A 21,627-nucleotide genomic window follows, 5' to 3' on the forward strand; every position below is an offset into this window, starting at 1 on the left:
AACATGCAGTTAACATTTGTGATGCATGCAGACTTCTGCGGCCATTTGAGATCACCAAACTGGTCAGTTGCAGCCAGGGCGTCATCAGTGACATTGTACCTTACGCCTTCTTTCTGGAGCGTACATTGCGTTGTGTCATTGATCAAGCCGTTGAGGAGCAGGAAGATGAGGAAGTCGCAATGCTGGATGAATTCCCAGGGGGGGCTACTCCAGCTTAGACAAGTCAACAACAGGAGTCTGAAGAGGAGTCAGAGGAGGATGATGCCGGGACGTTCAGCGCAGCAGGGGGGATCCTGACTGATAAGCGAGATCATTCTTTCAGCCGACCCATCGACAGCTGTCCTTTCGGATCCAGCATCAGGGAACGCATAGACCGACAGGTGTCCGACCTACATCGGTTTAACGGCCAATGTGGATGCACTGAGCAGTAATGAACCCCTGGACTACTGTGTGGGCATGCTTGACCTCTGGCCAGAGCTTGCACAATTTGCAATGGAACTGTTGGCTTGCCCCTCGTCCAGTGTCATGTCCGAAAGGACGTTCAGCACAGCAGGGGGGATCGTGACTGATAAGCGAACTGGCCTAGCTCACGACAGTGTTGACTGTCAACAGTGTTGTCAACCTGGCGGATGAGGAGGAGGAAGAAGAGCATGCTTTAAACCTTTCTGGGATCCCTGGTGTTGTCCATGGATGTGGGGAGGAGAATGAGGATGACATTATCCTGGAGGATGAGCAGGAGCCAGGCCACTACACCACTTCCAGTTTAGTGGGAATGGGGGCCTTTATGCTTCAGTGTTTTAAGAGGGACCCCCGTATAAAAAGCATAAAGGGCAAGGACCAGTACTGGGTGGCAACGTACTTAGACCCCCGGTACAAACAAAAAAATGGCCGAAATGTTACCTCCATCACAGAGGGCTGTCAGAATGCAGCACTTCCAGGCCTTGCTTCCTGAAATGCTGAATTCTGCTTTTGCGTGCGCTGCTAGAGGAATTTCAACTCACAGAGAAACAGTTGCGGGTACCAATTCAACAGCGCCTGCAAGAAGAGGGCGGTTTGAAGATGTGTTGGTCACTTCTAATATGAGATCATTCTTTCAGCCGACCCATCGACGGCTGTCCTTTCGGATCCAGCATCAGGGAACGCATAGACCGACAGGTGTCCGACTACATCGGGTTAACGGCCAATGTGGATACACTGAGCAGTGATGAACCCCTGGACTACTGTGTGGGCATGCTTGACCTCTGGCCAGAGCTTGCACAATTTGCAATGGAACTGTTGGCTTGCCCCTCGTCCAGTGTCATGTCCAAAAGGACGTTCAGCGCAGCAGGGGGGATCGTGACTGATAAGCGAACTCGCCTAGCTCACGACAGTGTTGACTACCTTACATTTCTAAAAATGAATGAGGCATGGATCTCTGAGGAATTCAACACATGTGACCAGTAGACCATGTTTGATTCAAATTCCTCATGACAGGCCACAAATATCCGCTACCACCCATAACAATTCATGGTCCCTGTCTTAGGTAAATACAGCGGCATAAAAGGCCTTTTATATCCGTTGAATGCCTAATTTTTGGGGTCTGTAATGGCCGACACTTATTTATCCTGTGAATGCCTAATGTACCTCCAGCCACAGAATACAAAGTTCTTTGCTGTCAGGTCAACGCCTGTGGGCTAATCGATTCGCCAATCCCCACTGAGCTGGCAGATGACAGCTCCGTCTCCGCTTACTTTGTAGAGACGGAGCTGGCAGAGGCCTGCTTTCCTCTATGGGAGATCGGATGAGAACGGACCGCCTGTCCGTTTTCATCCGATCTTATCCGATCCAATCCTCCAGACAGATGGAAAATAAGGTTTTCATCCTTCTGGATTTCACGGACAGGATCGGATTGGATAGCGGCGGGTGTCAGCGGAGATGTCTCCGCTGACATCCACTGCTCCATAGGGCTGCATGGAGCATCAGATCAGGTCCACCTGAAAAACTGACAGGCGAACCGGTTCAGAAAGCCCTTGTGAAAGAGGCCTAAGTGAAAGGTTTGGGCTACAGGCAGGTCAGTTAATCACTGGAACTTTTCTACTACAAAGCCATGCTGCTGTCATAGATGCATTATGAAGATTTGCATTGTCCTGCTGAATTATACAAGACCTTCCCTGAAAAAGATATCATCTAGATGAAAGCATGTGCTGCTCTAAAACCTGGATATATCTTTCCGCAAAGATGGTCTTTTCAGAAGTGCAAGCTGTCCATTCCATATGCACCAATGCACCCCCATACCATAAGAGATGCAGGCTTTTGAACTCAGTGCTGATAACAAGCCAAAAGGTCCCTCTCCTCTTTAGGCGCAGCACCCATGGTTGCCAAAATTAATGTCAAATTTTGATACATCTGCCAACAGAACAGTTTCCACTTTGCAACAGACTTTTTCCCTGTACAATGGAATTGCTCAGAGTGGCCCGAACCTCCTTTTCTTGGGTCCCCACCAGAATTCCTGGATCTTGCCCTGCACCAAGTTCCCCAATAGAAAGCCACTTTCTATGGTAGTACTTGCACGGGTTTGGTCCCGAGCTTAGCTGTTTGCGTCTATTAACACAGACAGCGGGACTCGGTCCCAACATCCGCTCCCTCATCAGGAAGTATTCCTGAGGCCATGTAAAAATGTCCATCTCAGAATCATGTGCAACAAAAATTGGGTATGATGGCGCTCCCAGACACAATAACAAAGTCAATATGTGCTGCTCAGTCTCTTGAATCAAATGGGCAAATTTATTAAAAAGGCTTAAAAGATGCTACTAAAATGAAGTAATGCCAGCAGATGTCCAAGAGTTCAACAGTCAGGTAATACCTTAAGTAGGGAGGACCCAGGAGCAAGATGGCAACGTCTGTCCAAATGGGGAGCCTTGCTGGTGAGGACCTTCGAGGGCCGTAAGAGGAGCAAGAGAAGGGGGAGGGGGGAGCAGGAACCCCAACCCTCGCAATCCGCTCCAGCTGCGAGGAACGATCGGACTGTGCGGCAGCGTCCACTCCTGCTCTCGAACAGCTGCAGTGGCGCCAAGTGATGACATCACCGGGCGCCCACAGCTGACTCACAAGGACGAGCTCACTGGAACCTGCCCGCCTCGTCGCTCGAGGGTGCTTGAACAAAGGCTGCCTGACTGGTCCGGGGACAGCACACCATCGTGTGAGCTGTCTACTGGCAAAAAGGACATTGATGGCCACAAATCAAAGGGGATAACATGTTTCGGGCAAAGCCCTTCTTCAGAGCACCCTCGAGCGACGAGGCGGGCAGGTTCAAGTGAGCTCGTCCTTGTGAGTCAGCTGTGGGCGCCCGGTGACGTCATCACTTGGCGCCACTGCAGCTGTTCGAGAGCAGGAGTGGACGCTGCCGCACAGTCTGATCGTTCCTCGCGGCTGGAGCGGATTGCGAGGGTTGGGGTTCCTGCTCCCCCCCTCCCCCTTCTCCTTCTCTTGCTCCTCTTACGGCCCTCGAATGTCCTCACCAGCAAGGCTCCCCATTTGGACAGATGTTGCCATCTTGCTCCTGGGTCCTCCCTACTTAAGGTATTACCTGACTGTTAAACTGTTGGACATCTGCTGGCATTACTTCATTTTAGTAGCATCTTTTAAGCCTTTTTAATAAATCGGCCCATTTGATTCAAGAGACTGAGCAGCACATATTGACTTTGTTATTGTGTCTGGGAGCGCCATCATACCCAATTTTTGTTGCACTATTTCATTCTCAGTTAGGATCTGGGTTTGGGTAGGCTGCAACCCGGACATGATGATTTTTTAGCTGATGGTGGATTTTTTGGTTACCATTTGTCCTTCCCACCCCATCTTTGAACTCTGGACACCTGCTCCACAGCGCCAGGATTTTTGTACGTATTTGCATCTCAGAATCATACCTGTTTTTAATGAATAAGTTCACTTAAAAAACAAAAAAAAACAAATGCCCATTTTTTTGCATGTCAAAAAATGGTATTTATTTTTCATTCTTGGGAGCCTGTAAACCCTGTCCATAACGGACAGGTGATGGGTAGATCTCGTCCCTTCCTTGCCAACCCCTGGAATCTGGACAGGAGGGGCAGCAGGGCATCATTTACTAGAATCAATTCTTCTGCAGCAGCTGAAATACTGGGGATCAGTTCCAAAAAATGCTGCTGCATTCACCAGGCGACATTCATGCAGGTGGCTGCACTCCAACAATAGAGATCTCGGACTGTCCTAGTACCTGTATCCAGGTACTGTATAAAAGAAGTAAGAATGAGGGACATCACCCATCCCCCGCCTCAGATCTTTCACTGGATGACACATAGTATATTTGTCTTCATCAGAAGGAGGAGGGTGACACCATAGTTATCCCCTATATCCCCTATATGTGACATCAGGGTAGGGCAGGTAACACCATAGTTATCCCATTTGAGCCCCTTCCTTTACTGAATGAACACAGTGAGTGATCGGTACCGATCACTCATTGTGTTCTTTAATAACTGAAGAATAGTAAACTGTGTTAACTATGCTTGTGCAGAGCAGTTCCTGTTCATTCATTCTGTGCAACTGAGGCTGCAGAGATGGATGTTAAGGACTATGGGGTTGATTTGATATACAGTATTTTACAAATCTGCAGCGGCAGCCAACAGAACTCTAAATGAATGACACAACTGTGTGGGCGGGGCCAGGCACAGCCACACTGTTTTTGAAGTGTCACAGCGGATACAGGGAGAAGATCCCTCGCCCGATTTCACAGTGGGGGATCAAGTCGAGGTGTGGGCAGTTGCTTTGATAACAAAGGTGAACTTATCCTTTAATGCAGTGCTGTCTGAGGGCCCAAAGATCACAGGATCTAGTATTGTGTTTTGGCCTTCTTTTATGCAAAGATTTCTCCAGATCCTCAGAATCTTTTGATATTATGTACTGTAGATACTGTAGATTTAAATTCTTCACAATTTTAGTTTGCTGAACATTATTCTGAAATTGAGTGACAATTTTTCAGCTTTTCAGAGATTGGTAAACCTCTGCCCAGCTTTACTTCTGAGACACTGACTCTCAAAAATGCTCTTTTTATACCCAATCATGTTACTGACCTGTTGCCAATTAACCTAATTCATTGCGAAATGTTCTTCCAGCTCTCCCTTCTTAGAACCACTTCCTTTTTGGCGCCTTGTCTTAACTTTTTTTTAAATAAGTTGCTGCCATCAATTTAAAAATTACCTTATTTTTTCCTAAAATTTTACATTTTCTCAGTATAAACATTTGATGTGTTTTCTATTGTGAATAAATTCTGTTTTATGTAGATTTTACACAGCATCAAAACTTTTTTGGAAGTGGGATTGAATGATTAAGATCCATATCTCCACAACAGATAACAACTTCACCTGGAGTTCTTTCTGTAGGTTTGTGCCAGCCCCCAGGGATGTGGCCACCATGTGGTCAGTAACTGGGAATTTCCCTGGAACTTTAACACATTTCTTGATCAGTGTGGGGTTAATTCCATTTAGATATTGGCTTCCAAAGAAAGAATCCTCCTTCCATATTTTACTGATTATACCTGAAATACAAGAGTTTTAAAAATTAAGATATGCTTTATTAAAGAAGTAGCTACAGAGAGTGGGTGGTTAAGTATACAAGTGGCTTAAAGTAAAATTCTCACCAATGGTCAAACAACTTGACACCTGCGAGGTCCCTTGCTGGCACAGGAATCTTCTCCCTGGCTTTTTCTGAATGCAAGTCTACAACCATCTTGATTGGCTGTTGCAAAATTAGGTCACTTCTGTGCATGTGCAGGAATGCAATCATCCTGGCATACAGACACTGTGCCAGAATTCAAACTGAGCTGCACATGTGCAGCTTAGGTGACCTTTTATGAAATGGAGATGAGAAGTGATCCTGCTGATCACAGCTCATCTACGCTCATTCTCAGTTTATGAAACTGAAATGATCGGGGGAGAACATGTTCTCCGCTGATCATCTCTTCACACGGGAATCTGTCATTGCCTGACACAGAAACAGCCAGTTTATGAAGCTGCAATCTCTGCACTTCACTGGCGATCTGTGCCAGAATTCACACTCCCAGATTCACCAGCTTGGAGCTTGTGAATCGGGAAGAGAAGACAGAATCGGGGGAGAACTGAGGGGGAAGAAGGAAGATTATTGACATCCTTCTTCCTCGTTCAGACCCCCCAACACAGTAATCATGTCCTCCTGCCATATTTATGTATATATATACGTGTGTGTGTGTGTGTGTGTGTGTGTGTGTGTGTATATATATATATATATATATATATTTATGTAAGGGGACTATTATTTATTAACGTTAGTGGGGATCGTGTATTCAGCAGTGATAATCTATCACTGCTTATTAAAAGAACGCCAGTGATTTTCATAGTACGGTAATCTTGCTTTGTCTCACAAGATTAGACGCCCCATTCACTTGTAGAGAGATCTCGGCCGTTCGCCGAGGAAACACTTCTCCTCTGATCACCCTGGGAGAACTGAAGTTCTCCGCTTCATAAAAAGGGTGCCAGAGGAGATAATTTTCCTCAGAGAACTGCAGAGAATCGAACAGAGAAAAAAATTCACCCTTTCATAAACGTACACCTTAGTGTACATTCTACAGAGAATTGTAAACAGGCAGGTAAGTGTATTATATTACTGAAGAGAGATATTGCATGTCTCTTCTGAAAAACTTGTGACCCCCCCTTAGGACGTGCTGCAGCAGCCTGATGCTCCTGCAAATATGGTCTATTTGTGTGGGTTAATTTGTTATGGCTATTGGCCTTCATACACCTTAAATGTACATGTATTTGGCCTATATACTCTCTACTTTTACTTTGATCATTTAGGCATGCTCCACCAGATATCCCCTGAAGAAGATTGTTCACAATTGAAATGCGACAGCAGGGGTCTGGTGCGTCCCTGTTCTCAGTTTCAGAGATGACTCAGGCCCGAGTTTTGCCTGAATGCGGACCTGAAACGGAACCAAAGATGCACAGGAAACTTGAGCAATGCGCTTCGCAGCTGCCCCGGAGATATGTGAACCGGCTCCATTGAGAGCCAGTCAGGCTCCTTTCATGAAAATTGGATGCGGGGAAACCTGCATCTAATTCACATCAGTGTGAACCCAGCCTCAAGTACAGAATACAATAGACAAATAGCAAAATTTAGATAATGACTTGTTGGCTTTGGAGAGACAATTTACTCCATTCAACAGGCATCCCTTTTATAAGTAATTAAATAGTTACATAGTTACATAGTAGTTGAGGTTGAATAATACAATAGTCAATGTGAAACTAAATTGAAGGACAGTCTAGCCATGTATAATATAAACATTTTACAAATTAAGGAGAAAAAAGTCTGGAGGGATAAGTTCGTTTTCGATGAGACATGCCTATAAAATTAACAGAAACCACAGCAGGGCAAATCCATTAAACATACACATTACAATGGAGCTAATCACTTTCTTCTGGTTTTCCTCCACATTTGACTTAGGTCAAAGGCCCTCCAAAGCAAGGCCATTATCATATTAAATTAAGCTATCACGTTGATGGAACAACAGAAAAAACACTTGGTTACGTCACATGCTCCGGACATTCAGTTTACACGTGGTGATTTGCACTCCTCTCACCCAACAGGGTATGCACAAGGTGAGTTGATTGGTCACTCTGACTCCTCTCTTTCTGACACCATTAGTATTATCACTCAAGATACATTTAGGTCTTCTGATTGATTTTTTTACCACCACATCAGGAAGCAACTTTACTACTCCCCCAAAGAATAGGACGCAGAATAGAACCTTACATATTAAGGGGACAAAAGGAGAGAACAAACTTAACATAGTCAATCTGCCATCCTACCCACTCCCTGAGGCAGAAGATTTCGTTTTGGCCCTGGGCCTCTGTTTTTGTCTAGTGAAGGACATCAATTACTCATTAGAAATTATCTAAATCAATTTCCCGAGAAAAATTGCTATCCAACCAATGTCTCCCATAATTGATGAATCAACAAGCAATCTGATTGACAAAATTAACTTAGAATCAATTCTCAATGAGGTTAATAACACCACTCATCCACCTCCCACTGAATTTAAAAATATATCCATTAAATTCCCTCCTCCCAGTACCAATGCTAATGTCTATCTTTTTCTAAAATGTGTTATCCAATACATTGAAAGACTTCCAATTAAAACTCCGTCCCACACTAATCTTTCAAAGGCGCAGGCTCTGCACTTGTTGCAGAAGAACACTATCACCATCAAGCCCTTAGATAAGGGGGGAATGTGGAGATAATGGACAACGCACAACATATGGTTGTGTGCCTGAATATTCTCCAAACAAAGAATGGTATCGCTCAATAGCGCCCTCAGTAGTGAATAAATTAAATAAATGGTTTTATACTTTAGTAGATACCTACTTTGAGGCCGGGGCTATTTCTAAAGACACCTGGGAGTTTATTTGAACACCATACCCCAAAATTCCTACTTTTTAAAGCTTACTGAAAATACATAAAACCCCACCAACCCCACAGGCAGACCCATTGCATCTGGCTGTGGTGGTTTATCTGAAAATTTGAGCAAAATCAATGATTCTCATATTCAACCTCATGTCACTACATTGCCCTCTTCTGTAAAAGACACTTCATCTTTTACCAATAATTGAAAATGTAACAGTTCCTACAGAGGCATATTTGGTCACAATAGTTGTCATAAAAAAAGTTCTATCACAGAGAGGAACACAGGATTGGTCTTTCAATAAGTTCATAGTGAAGGGACTAGCCTTTATCCTGCATCACAAATTTTTTCTTTTTGATGTCTCTCACTACCTGTAGGTGCGATAGGAACATGTTGCGTCCCATCGTACGCCAATCTATCTCCGCAAGGGCCATTCAATTTTCCCAAGATGAAAGTCTATTCAAAAAGAAGGAGGCTCCTAAACACTCAGTATAAACACGTATAATCTTACGCCATTCAAACCAACAATCAGATCAGAAGAATCTTTAATAAGCATTGTCCCATTGGGGCAGATGACATGCGGCTAAAACAATTTGTCAATGACAAACCAGCTATTACGTTCAAGAGAGCAGCTTTACTGAGAGACAAAGTGAATTTCTTGGTGATAGGACAGAGGACTTTTGCCGACAATTAGGCACACACCCATTTGGTGGATGTTCTTATTGTCTCTTATTATGCTCCCCAATGGTGAACATTATAACCTTAAACATTTTGTGCACTGCAAGAGCAAAGTTGAAGTGGTGAGTCTACAGCAAGATCTCTGCAAGTCTATAGCACCAAGGGTGTGGTCTATATGCTTTTCTGTGAGTGCGGGTCATTTTACATCGGCAAGATTAAACAAGAATTTTGGCAACACATATTCAGACACATCCATAGCATGAAGACATGCAATCCTGATCTACAATTGGGCAGACATGTGATCTCAGCCCACATTGCCTAATTTCCCAAGAATAAATTCACAGCAATTAATAGAATTCACATCCCAGACAGCAAGCAATTGAGCTTGCCAGGCTTCACAAGTTTGTTGCACAATTGCAGCAAGTCCGCATTGCATGACTCCAGATCAACTTTCTTTACAAACATTCTACAAGTCTGCTGCAAGTTCTGGTTCAGTTATGTTGTGCAATAGTCATCCCATCACAGGGGTCACTGTGGCTGAATTTTCATGCTATAGACTTGCAGAGCTCTTGCTGTAGACTCCCCACTTCAACGTTGCTCTTGCTAGAGACTTGCCATGCAAAATTTCCTACAAATTGGAAAAGTGTCAACTAGAACTTGTGCTTCAAGTGCTCTGCAAGTGTAAGTTGCCAGAGAAAATGTGCAGCAAGTTAACAAGACTTCCAATTCAACACTGCCACAAATTGGTGGCAAATTATCCTTGTTATCTGGGCATTAAGGCACTTAACCCAAAAGCGGATTGTTTCTTGTATTTTCAAAAGTTGACCTTAATGGTAAAATTCTATGGCTGAAATTTGGAGTCTTTAGAAACTAAACTCAAGCAGGCTCTTGTGACTTTGAAGGCAAAAGCAGAATTAGTTGGCATAAAAATGAAAACTGTCCTGTAGTTCACAAACTTTCCGCAACGCTATGCTGTCCCCTATTTTGAACTGTATAGACTGTGTAAAATTGCATACGTTTTGCCAGTTAGCAGTGCATGAATAAAATCGTATTTGCGTACAACAATGACTGAGGAAAGGATGTCGGATCTTGCCACTCTAGCAATTGAGTTTAGGCTTGCAGACAAGACAAACATGGATCAAGTCGTTGACAGGTTTGCATCAATGCATACAAATTCATGTATAAATCTATATTCCGCTACAGTATATGCTCTTCTCAATACAGGGGGCTATTAACAGAGCAGAAGATAAGAAATTATAGAATTACCATTGAGGTCTATTCACAAAAAGGTAAATTGCAGGAGAATTGTAGGAGAATTCAAAGTCTGAATTCAAAAGTGAGCTATATAGGAGAATTTTTTTGGTTTGGCTATTAGTGTTGGGTGAATGGTTCAGCCTAAACATTGGCTGTTTACCCCGTTCAGCGAACACCTGAATCTGCAGGGCATTTGGCAGGTTTGGGGCAGGGGAACTCTTCCCCACAACACTGGGCTGTGGCTGTGGGGGTCTGCAGGCAGGGGGCTTATCAGAATCTGGAAGCCCCCCCAGATCCCGGTTCCCCCCATGTGAATGAGTATAGCGTACATTGTACCCTATACCCATTCACCAAAAATGTGTCAAAATAAATAAAAAACGTACATAGATTTTTGAAAAATCCTTTATTAAAAATAAAAAAACGTGTCCCCCGATGTAGATCCATAGTTAATCACGCTACCACCGTAAAGCCGACCCGAAAAAGAGAAAAAAAAATTGCTCCACCCGCTGCAAAGGCAAACTGCCGAATGGCTGGCTTGTCATTTGACAGTTCTTATATAGGTAAGGGCGGGGCCACCTGACGACATCACCAACTGGTGCATGCTGGGACGGTGATGTCACAAGAGGGTGGTGCCACCAGGTGATGTCGCCAGGTGGCCCCGCGCTTACCTATATAATAACTGTCAAATGGCAAGCCAGCCATTTATTCACTTTTATACACATTTTTGGTGAACGGGTAGGGGTACTATGTACCCCATACTCATTCACAATGGGGGGCCAGAATCTTGGGGCCCCCTTGTTAAAGAAGATTTCCAGATTCCAATAAGCCCCCTGCCCACAGAAACCCCCAACTACCGGGGAAGAGACCTTTGTCCTCATCAACATAGGGACAAGGTGCTTTGGAGTGCAGAGCCCCCCACCCGAAGCACCCCCCATGTTGAGGGAATGTGGCCTAGTATGGTTCAGGAGGAGGAGGCGCTCGCTCATCCCCCTCTTCGTTTCCTGACCTGCCAGGCTGCATGCTTGGATAAGAGTCTGGTATGGATTTTGGCGTGTCATTTTTGCTGCAGCAGGTTCTATGCATGCTATAGATGTGCCACTTTACAGGCAAACTAAGGAGACCCCCCCCCTTAGGGCAGTACCCAGGCCCCCACACCTTTTGTATGCCCAATAACTTTCATGTAAGCCTTCAAAATGAACACTTTTGATTTCTCATGTTCGGCTCCCGTAGACTTCAATGGAGCTTGAGTTTTGGGGCAGAACTTTTCCCCTGTTCGGGAGTTCTGCTGCAAACCGAACAGGGGGGTGTTCGGCCCATATCTATTGGCTATTTTGATCTTGATTATTAAATTCTCCTGTCAGTTCGGCTGCCGTAGACTTCAATGGAGCTTGAGTTTTGGGGCAGAAGTATTCCCCTGTTTGGGAGTTCTGCTGCAAACCGAACAGGGGGGTGTTCGGCCCATATCTATTGGCTATTTTGATCTTGATTATTAAATTCTCCCGTCAGTTCTCCTGCAATTCTCCTAGCCGAATTGCAGGTGAATTAGTAGGAGAATTGGTAGGAGAATTGACAAATGAAGGTCAAAATAGCTGAACCAAAAAAATTCTCCTATTCAGCTCACTTTCCAAATTGTATATATTGATCTAGATTTTGAAATTATCCTGCAATTCTTTTGCAAGTCACCTTTTAGTGAATAGACCTGATTGTTTTTGAATACTCAAGTGTGTGTGAATGAGCTAGTTTTGTTTGATGCTGCACTTATTGTATGTTAAAACTTTTAGTTTCGTTCTTTGTTAAATTTAAAGTTCTATTTCACGTGTCAAACCCAAGTGAATCCAGCCCACTAGGCCATTTTATGTGGCCTTCGCACCCAGGGATTTTTTTCAGCCAAAGTGTGGTGGAATGGAGTTCCTGTTTACCACTGTCACTTGTAAACACAGAAGCTTTCTGGGTTTACAAGGGCAGCTTTCCTCTTGGCGGCTCACAGATTCCTGCCTGCCCTGCATGCATGGCGTTGACAAGGGGGATATAGATACAGATGCAGTGTGGGATGGGGAATCACATAGTAAGCTGCACTGTGATCCCCATCTGTGCATGGGTGCATAGATGCTAACCAATGATCTCCCCGCTAGTGAGAGAGGCAACACCGCCTACATTCCTGGGAGGTAATAGAGCTGGACTGAGTAGGTGAGACGCGAGAAAGCTTTGGTACTGAGGAAGGAGGAGCAGTAAGGTATCTTCTAGCATGAGAAGCAAGTCTTTTGTAGTGTGCCTCATTTTCTTTCCACCACTGAAGAGGATCACTTCTTCTGTCAACTACTGGTTCCTTCAAATAGAGATGAAGTTCATCACCCAGACTCATTATTGCAGATTCTGATGAATCCTCTGCAAGAGACCCCAATAAAACATTGCATCTATTTGACCACGATGAATTTTCTCTTCTGTCTGTTGTCTTTTGGGACATTTTTCTCCTGCATCCTGCTCTTTCACATCAGAAACCTTCTCTTCTTGTCCTTGACTTTTCTTTCCGTCAGGAGGAACCTCCTGCACCTTCTGTTGAATATCTTCTGTCAGCCATTGCTTTACCTTGGCCAATACATTATTAGAGGAGAAAGGATGGTTCTTGTATCGAGGATCCAAAAGACATGCAAACACAACAGTTTTATTCTCCTCCTGCTTCTCAAACCTTTTGGCGAGGTTGTCCCTCGTGGCCTGCTTACATGCTTTGATGACACGTGTTTTGGGTCCTTTATTCTATTGAAGAAGCATCTTCAGGACTCTCACACCTGGGATCACAGAGGAAACAGATGAGTTGTAATGACTCACCTTCAGTGTCACTTCCTCAATGGGTACGAGCGGCTCTATAATGTTGCCTACTATGTCCCACTGATCTGCAGTAGGGCAAGAATGTCCTCCAAGTCCATATTCACCAGAATATATAGTGAGAGCTTGCTTCTGCTCCAGCATCCTCTGTAACGTGTAGCATTGAGTTCCATCGTGTTAGAACAGCCTGTATCAGGTTGTTTTTGGGTAGGCCAAGGTGTTCCTGAATGCACCCCAGTCGCTGCTTGGAAAGAAAAGAATGGTGGAAATGGCCTGCGCACTTCTTCAGCATGGTAATAATGTCCAACAAAGCTTTCTGGTGTGACAGCAAGTCTCATACCTTTAACCATGTTCGCTCCACTGTCTCGCAGCACAAGCATCACTCAGTCTTTGCTGATTCCCCATTCTTCTAGCATGCCTAGAAACATTTCTTTAATGTACTCCCCAGTGTGGGATCCTTGCATCACTTTTGCATTCAACACCAAATGCTTTCTTGTCCATCCGCTGTCAATGTAGTGGCATGTAAGACTCATTAGTGATTCTGTTTGTCCTGACCAGCAGTCTGTCGTGAATGAGATTGAGTTGCCAGCATTCTCTGGTTGCAGCATAGTCTTAACTTTGTCAACAACCTTTTGGTGAATCTTTTGCAGCATTTCAGTTCGATAAAACTTGTCACTCTTCAGTGTGTATCTTGGCTCAATTATGGACATCAACCGCTTAAATCCAGAGTCGGACACCATTGTAAATGGCTGGTTATCAGTGACCATCATCTCAGTGATTACTCTGTCCAGCAGTTGTGATCTTCCATCAGATTTTTGCCACCTGTTTTTTTTCTGAAACATATCTGTTATTGTTGCCTGGGATAGGGATGATTCACCTTGTGATTCATTTTGTTTTTTCTGTCCTGCATGATACAATTCAAGATGATGAACTCTTAGATGGGCCCAAAGATTAGACGTATTTTTGGTTTGCAGTTATTGATCCCATGCTCACATTGTTTTTGCATGTGTTGCACAGTGCTACTGATTTTCCTGGCGCTGGAGAAGAGAAATACTCCCAGGCCACACTTTTAATTTTTCTATCTCCATCCATCTCCATTGAAAAAAATAAAGAGTTAGTCAGAGTCAGACACTAATTTAGGCTTACAAGAAATGGTTGGCTGGCACCCTGTGGTGGCTGGCTGGCTGGCTGCTTGGCACCCTGTGGTGGCTGGCTGGCACCGTGTTGTGGGTGGCTGTCTGGTTGGCAGGCACCGTGTGGTGGGTGGGTGGCTGGCACCGTGTTGGGGGGTGGCTGGCTGGCAACCTGTGGTGGCTGGCACCCTGTTGTGGGTGGCTGTCTGGCTGGCAGGCACCGTGTGGTGGGTGGTTGGCTGGCACCGTGTGGTGGGTGGCTGGCTAGCACTGTGTGGTGGCTGGCACCCTGTTGTGGGTGGCTGTCTGGCTGACAGGCACCGTGTGGGGAGTGGGTGGCTGGCACCGTGTGGTGGGTGGCTGGCTGGCACCATGTGGTGGGTGGCTGGCTGGCACCCTGTGGTGGCTGGCACCCTGTTGTGGGTGGCTGTCTGGCTGGCAGGCATCATGTGGTGGGTGGCTGGCCGCACCCTGTGGTGTCTGGCTGGCACCCTGTGTGGTGCCTGGCCTGGCACGTACAGGCCCAGGGCCTGTGGCTGGAGAGCTGGTACACTCAGGACTCAGGAGGAGAAATCAGGCAGGGCATGTGGCTGGCTGGCTGGTTGGACTGTGTGGGACTGGGTTGCTGGCTGGCCTGGGGCAGCTGTGGGTGGTTGGTGGGTGCGTGGGTAGCCGTGGCTGCTGTGTTACAGAACAGAACGGAGAGATACAGAACATGTAGAGAGGCATTGGCTGTATCATAAGCATCAAAGGTCTTGCTGCCCTCTCGGGATGATGGGTATCCACAAAAACTGAAAGCAAAAAGACAAGAGAAGTGCGCACCGACCTAGTGCAATACCATAAGATGCTTATTAAAAAATAGTAAAACAACATATATTCTATTCACAAGAGTATGCTATAAGCAAGCGAAAAAGAGAGAGTCCCTTCAGCTGTCCAGAGACCACAGGACCGTAATGCTTAGTTGTGACAGGCAAGCTTGAAGGTGTCCATATGGCTAACGCGTTTCAAGGGAGAACCCTCTGGGCTCTGAGGAAGAATGTTCTCCCTCGAAACGCATTAGCCATATGGACACCTTCAAGCTTGCCTGTCACAACTAAGCATTACAGTCCTGTGGTCTCTGGACAGCTGAAGGGACTCTCTCTTTTTCACTTGCTTATAGCATACTCTTGTGAGAAGAATATATGTTGTTTTAACTATTTTTTTATAAACATCTTATGGTATTGCACTAGGTCGGTGCGCCCTTCATTTGCCTTCTATATAGGATCACAGGTCTCTGTGGTCATTTCCCTCCCCCCACAGTTAGTAAACACTCCCCTAGGCTTACATTTAACCCTTTGATCACCCACTAGGTTAACCCTTTCCCTGCCAGTGTCATTATTACAGTAACAGTGCATATTTTTAGCACTGATTAGTGTAGTAATGTCACTGGTCCCCCCAAAAGTGTCAAAAAGGTCAGCTAGGGGTCCGATCTGTCCGCTGCAATGTCACAGTCCCGCTAAAAATTGCAGATCGCCGCCATTACTAGTAAAAAAAATAAATAAATAAAGATGACATAAATCTTTTCCCCAGTTTTGTAGACGCGATAACTTTTGCGCAAACCAATCAAAATATGCTAATTGTGATTTTTTTTTTACCAAATATATGTAGCAGAATATAAATTGGCCTACAAGGATGAACATTTTTGATTTTTAATTTTGTTTTTGGGAATGTTATATAGCAGAATGTGAAAAATATTGTTTTTTTTTTAGAATTGTCACAGTTTTTTTTTGTTTATAGCGCAAAAAAAAAAAAAAAATCACACAGGTGATCAAATACCACCAACAGAAAGCTCTAGTTGTGGGAAAGAAAGGACATCATTTTTTTTTCGGTACAGCGTCGCACAACCATGCAATTTTCCGTTAAAGTAATGTAGTGCTGAATCGCAATAAATAGCCTGGTCATTAAGAGGGCAAATCCTTCCAGTCCAGAAATGGTTAAAGGGGAAGTTCACCCTAACACTAAAATCTCTACATCTATACGCATCCACAATCTAAGACTAATCTACCCAACCCTGTAAAGAAGAAATCACTATACATACCTTTTTTAAAGCCACTCCGGTCTGGTCTTAAGCAGCAGAAGCTCTGCAGAGGAGACAGCCAATACTGGCTGGCAAATGAATGGGAAGTGAAGTCACCCATAGACTTACTATAGGGCTTCTGTTATCGGCTGCCTCCTTCAGAAAAGGTATGTATAGTGATTTCTTCTTTAGAGGGCTAGTCTTATATCGTGGATGCCAGTAGATTTAGAGATTTTAGTGTTAGGAAGGGTTTGGTTAGTACCAAAAGGTTTAATTGCATACTGCATTACTCTCGTATTTTGTAATCTTATTGTAATCTTATTTATATAGTATATACAAAGTACTTTATGTATAGTATATACAGTGCATCCGGAAAGTATTCACAGCGCTTCACTTTTTCCATATTTTGTTATGTTACAGCCTTATTCTAAAATGGATTAAATTCATTTTTTTTCCTCAAAATTCTACAAAGAATACCTCATAATGACAACGTGAAAGAAGTTTGTTTGAAATCTATGCAAATTGATTTAAAAAAAAAATGAATAAAATCACATGTACATAAGTATTTGCAGCCTTTGCTCAATACTTTGTTGAAGCACCTTTGGCACCAATTACAGCCTCATGTCTTTTTGAATATGATGCTACCAGCTTGGTACACCTATTTTTGGGCAGTTTCTCCCATTCGTCTTTGCAGGACCTCTCAAGCTCTATCAGGTTGGATGGGAAGCGTCAGTGTACAGCAATTTTCAGATCTCTCCAGAGATGTTCAATCAGGTTCTAGTCTGGGCTCTGGCTGGGCCACTCTAAGACATTCACAGAGTTGTCCCGTAGCCACGACTTTGTTAAGCTGTGTGCTTAAGGTCGTCCTGTTAAAAGATGAACCTTTGCCCCAGTCTCAGGTCCAGAGTGCTCTGGAGCAGGTTTCCATCATGGATGTCTTTGTACATTGCTGCATTCATCTTTTCCTCAATCCTGACTAGTCTCCCAGTTTCTGCTGCTGAAAAACATCCCCACAGCATGATGCTGCCACCACCATGCTTCACTGTATGGATGGTATTGGCCAGTTGATGAGCGGTGTGTGGTTTCCTCCAGACATGGAGCTTGCTATTCAGGCCAAAAAGTTAAATCTTTATTTCATCAGACCAGAGAATTTTGTTTCTCATGGTCTGAGAGTCCTTCAGGTGCCTTTTGCAAGCTCCAGGAGGGCTGTTGTGTGCCTTTTACTGAGGAGTTTCTTCCGTCTGGCCACTCTACCATGCAGGTCTGACTGGTGCAGAGGAGTTGTTCTGGAAGGTTCTCTGTGATGGAGAGGTACAGATATCAGCTGCCATTGAAATGGAATTCGGAAGGAGGTTGCGAGAGATGCAGATACAGCACAGGGGACCAGTGTCAGAGAAGGTCCTGCTAGGATGGTATGATTCAATCCGCTTGGAACTCTGGGAGGAAGCCCTAGCCCGTGAGCAGCTACACCAGGGAAAAATCCTCCCCTCCTTCTAGGAAAGGTACTGGTTGCAGTACGAAGTTCGAATGGTGTTTTTGGGGAGACAACCACAGAAGAAATGGAAAGCTGAGTTAAGCAGGCTGGTCCGGGTAGGTCCGGGTAGAGATACAGTTGGACAAGAGCTACAGAGTCCTCCACTGGTATGTTAACCAAGTGTGCTGATGGACAGCGGACGACAGCTTAAGGGAAGGCTTTTGCTATGGCGGCCCAGGGCTGTTATTAGAGAAGCTGTCCAAGGACCCAGACTTTGGGAGCGATTTGGAGTGGTGGTTAGAGGAAATCATGGATTACAGAGAAAAGATCCTGAACATCTCAGAAGTGTTCTGGGCACTGGAAGAGATGGAGTTTCTGGCTGTTCAGGAATGGGAGCTGGAGATCGCCTACAGACGACTGCTAGACTCTGCTCAGCACCAGGGCTTGGCTTCTCTTGCCTGGGAATATCCAGAAGTACCAGCTGACTGTCCGGAAATTCTGACTGAAGAGTCGGCAATGTGGCACAGTAATAGTGTGCTTTGCTCACCTGCACCCACGGTTTGGGATGCGGAGGTCTTATGGCGGATGCAGCAAGTGTTTACTCACCTTGATAAACCTGTTTCTACACAGGATGAGATTGGATGGAGGAATGCATCTGTCCAGCAGCTGGCTAAAGGTACGGGAAATGAAGCAGCCAGCTCATCTTCCCAGCTGCAGTTTAAAGGTATGGCAAAAGAGGAAGCCATCTTCATTCCCCAAACACGGATCACAGATTTAAGTGACTTTCTATCGGAAGATGTTATTGATGATAAATCACCTGCCAAAGTATTGGCACTGAGCCCAAGGGCCACCAGCCCGTGCCCTGGACTTTCAGCAATTCCAGAGACTGGGGATTTAGTAGATTTTTCTGCTGAGGAGGAACACCGCAGTGAGCCTACAGCAGAAGAGCGGGCATCCAGGCCTAGTGCTGCTGACCTCTGCCTGCAACAATTGATGACCCAGGAAGATGAGTGCAAGGCCACTGACTTTTCAGTTTACTTCCCTGCGGAACAGCTGGCATCAGGGCCTAACATCACTGAGCTCTGCCCAACACCAATAGCAGCTTCAGGCTCCCTGAGAAAAGAGGCAGCTGACCTGTCTCACATCTCAGGCCTCTTCCGATTGCGATACGACTTGGGGATGTACAGGAAATCCCAAATCGCCCTGTCACACCATCCCTCTCTCTTGGCCTTGATCTCCTCCATAATCTCCTGAGGAGCATAGGGGTAATCATACCCATATTCCAAGGCCACCTTCTTCTGTATCAGGCGCTGGCATCTAGAGAACCTGGGAAGTTTTTGTCTGTCTCCTCTCCTCCCAGGTGGGGTGTATAGGGTCTCCTCCCTCTTGATGAGACTGGCGTAGGCCTCATTCTGATCGAGGTGCGAGGTGGGGACAGATCTGGGACCCTTGTGGCATAGGTCTCACAGAACCTCAAGTTCCTGGCACACTGCATATGCACTACAGCCCCCTCAGTCTCATTATCGAGTGAACTGGGACTTGTAGGGCTGCTTCTCTTCTCTGTTCCCCAGCCCCATTTAGTCTCCTCTTCAGATTTTCATACATCGATACCCTCTTCCAGGGATCCAAACCAATATTGGAAATAGGGTGACCCTATAGCAATGGCTCCAACCTCTTCCTCACTGGACACACTAGAGGCCTTCCTCTCAGGAGCCCATTGATTCCCCTCTGCCACTTTGAGTACAACGGTTTCTGCCTTTGCAGGTATTACTGGCCCTTCTTCTGGCCGTGACTCAGCCTGCACAATCCATGTGCATCTCACCTCCAAGATGTGAGTCTCCCTGGCCTGGCATACGGTGGTGTAGGTCTGCACCACTCCTCTTGGCCCCAGCAGTGCTCTCAACACTCCTCTTCCTCTGCCCACAGGGATTGTCATCATAGGCGCCAGCAATTCCCGAGTGACTCCTGTCTCCCAGCTCACACTCAGTTTGCTGGGCCGACAATCCCTCCGCACCAGCAGCAATAGCATGTCACCGCAATGCCCACACTGGCTCAATGCCCGCAGCTGCATGGACACACACTCAAGCATCGGCTACATACCAGCCTGAGGTGCTCCTTGTCCCCTACGCTGCACATCTCCAGTTTCCCGGTAGGCACCAATCGCACTCCTGTGTCCCACAGGATCGAATCTGGTGATTCCGCTTGCTCTACAGGTACTCCGCCAACATGTGGAATAGCCCCTGCGCTGACTCCGGCATCCGCCATCTTGCTCCTCCACACATGTGTCTGCTCCTCAGCTACCCCCCGGTGGCGGAAGTGATGTCTCAGCTCTCTTCCACTACTCGGATTGGCAGCTTGTGGGCGGTGACTCCGCCCACGACTCCAGACTAGCTGACTCTCTGGTGGTGGCTGCTCATGTAAGGCAGATCTCTTCAGTGTATGCTTTCCCGCGAGGTGCAGTAACCCCTTCGCTGCTGCTATAACTCTGCTCAGTCAGCACGAATGGCACTGCATTGCAGACTGTGTTCTCCAACACACACACACATCTGCCTCCTCCATCTGTACCTGGGCCTCAGTTGCTCTTTTTCCTCCACAAGCCAACCGATCTCCCATACTGCCAGTAAAAATTGTCCCGCTGTCATTAACTGCACGGCCAACACTTTTCTCCACAGTACATGTACAGACATGACCCCCGAAGCACCAACCCCTGCGTCCCAGGTCACTACTTTCTCCATCAACACTTGAAAGTACACTTGCACTGATTAGTGCACTGACATTACTTGCCTCCCTATTGGACCATTAATTATTGATAAAAGGTTTGAAGAAGATAAGGATTTCTGTGAATAATACGTGCTTCATTTTCAGCTAAACCGGTAAAGTTACAAATTGACTACACACGGGCTTGTTCTTATCTGAACGGTCTCCTATTCCAAAACACCAATCAGGATGGTACATCTGGGTAATTACATGAAAAGGCACTGATTGGCTTCTGATATTTTCTGACACACTTCTGAAACTCACTTGGGGTGCTCCATTTAATAATTGGGTTATGTTATAATCTATTATTTTGGGGTTTAGATATGCTCTAAGTGAATCTTCCCCAGGTGTAAATATCTGATAATTCTGAGAATGCGGTAGCATATAACTCATTCCCTTTGCCCCAACTTGGCTGGTGGTCTTGGCTGGTTGGTTTGGTCATTGGCCTATTCCTGTTACAGGGATTTTCGGAGTGAATCCTCAACAATGTGCAAGCTTAAAGATGCAAGCTTAAGCTGGCTTTAGATGGTTCAAAATGTTGTCAGTTCAGCAAGAACAGGCACCATCAAGTGCTCCTCCACCAAGGTAAGAAGTGAAAACTCACCAGACCAATATGCTGTCTTATCAGGACAGCTAATGCATATTAGGTAAAGCCAGAAAGATCAGGGGGAATGATCTTCTTATCCTTCCAAAGAACCAACTCTCCTCAGATGTTAAATCCAACACAGGTGTGATAAATTACCAAGCAAAAGAGAAAGGAGATCTCCTCATGGTGTAGTATTTATTAAAAATGGCAAAGGTAGCTAAAACAATATCCAATATAAAACATATAGAGATCCATAGAGTGCGAATATATATAAAGCACTTACATATAAAGCCACCAGACTCGGATAAAGAATGGTGGCTTGTGAACCTCTGGCATATAACCCTGCTCTACGGCCGTTTCGTGCCACGTGCTTCTTCAGGAGCATTAAGGGTATATGTCAGATTGTAAGGTTTATATAAGGTA

The 21,627-nt window shown here is 45.4% G+C and overlaps 1 protein-coding gene across 1 annotated transcript in view; it reads right to left on the minus strand.

Annotated features, from left to right (window-relative positions):
- The window catches only part of LOC309548494 (hydroperoxide isomerase ALOXE3-like), a 294,375-nt gene that overhangs the window by 151,572 nt on the left and 121,176 nt on the right, over positions 1-21,627 (minus strand). The window contains exon 6 of the mRNA XM_082248441.1: positions 5,373-5,545. Within this exon, the coding sequence (XP_082104567.1) occupies positions 5,373-5,545 (173 nt within the window). The remainder of the gene's footprint in view (positions 1-5,372; positions 5,546-21,627) is intronic.

Source organism: Pelophylax lessonae, assembly GCF_965119305.1.
Source record: "Pelophylax lessonae genome assembly, chromosome: 2".
Lineage (NCBI taxonomy): Eukaryota > Metazoa > Chordata > Amphibia > Anura > Ranidae > Pelophylax > Pelophylax lessonae.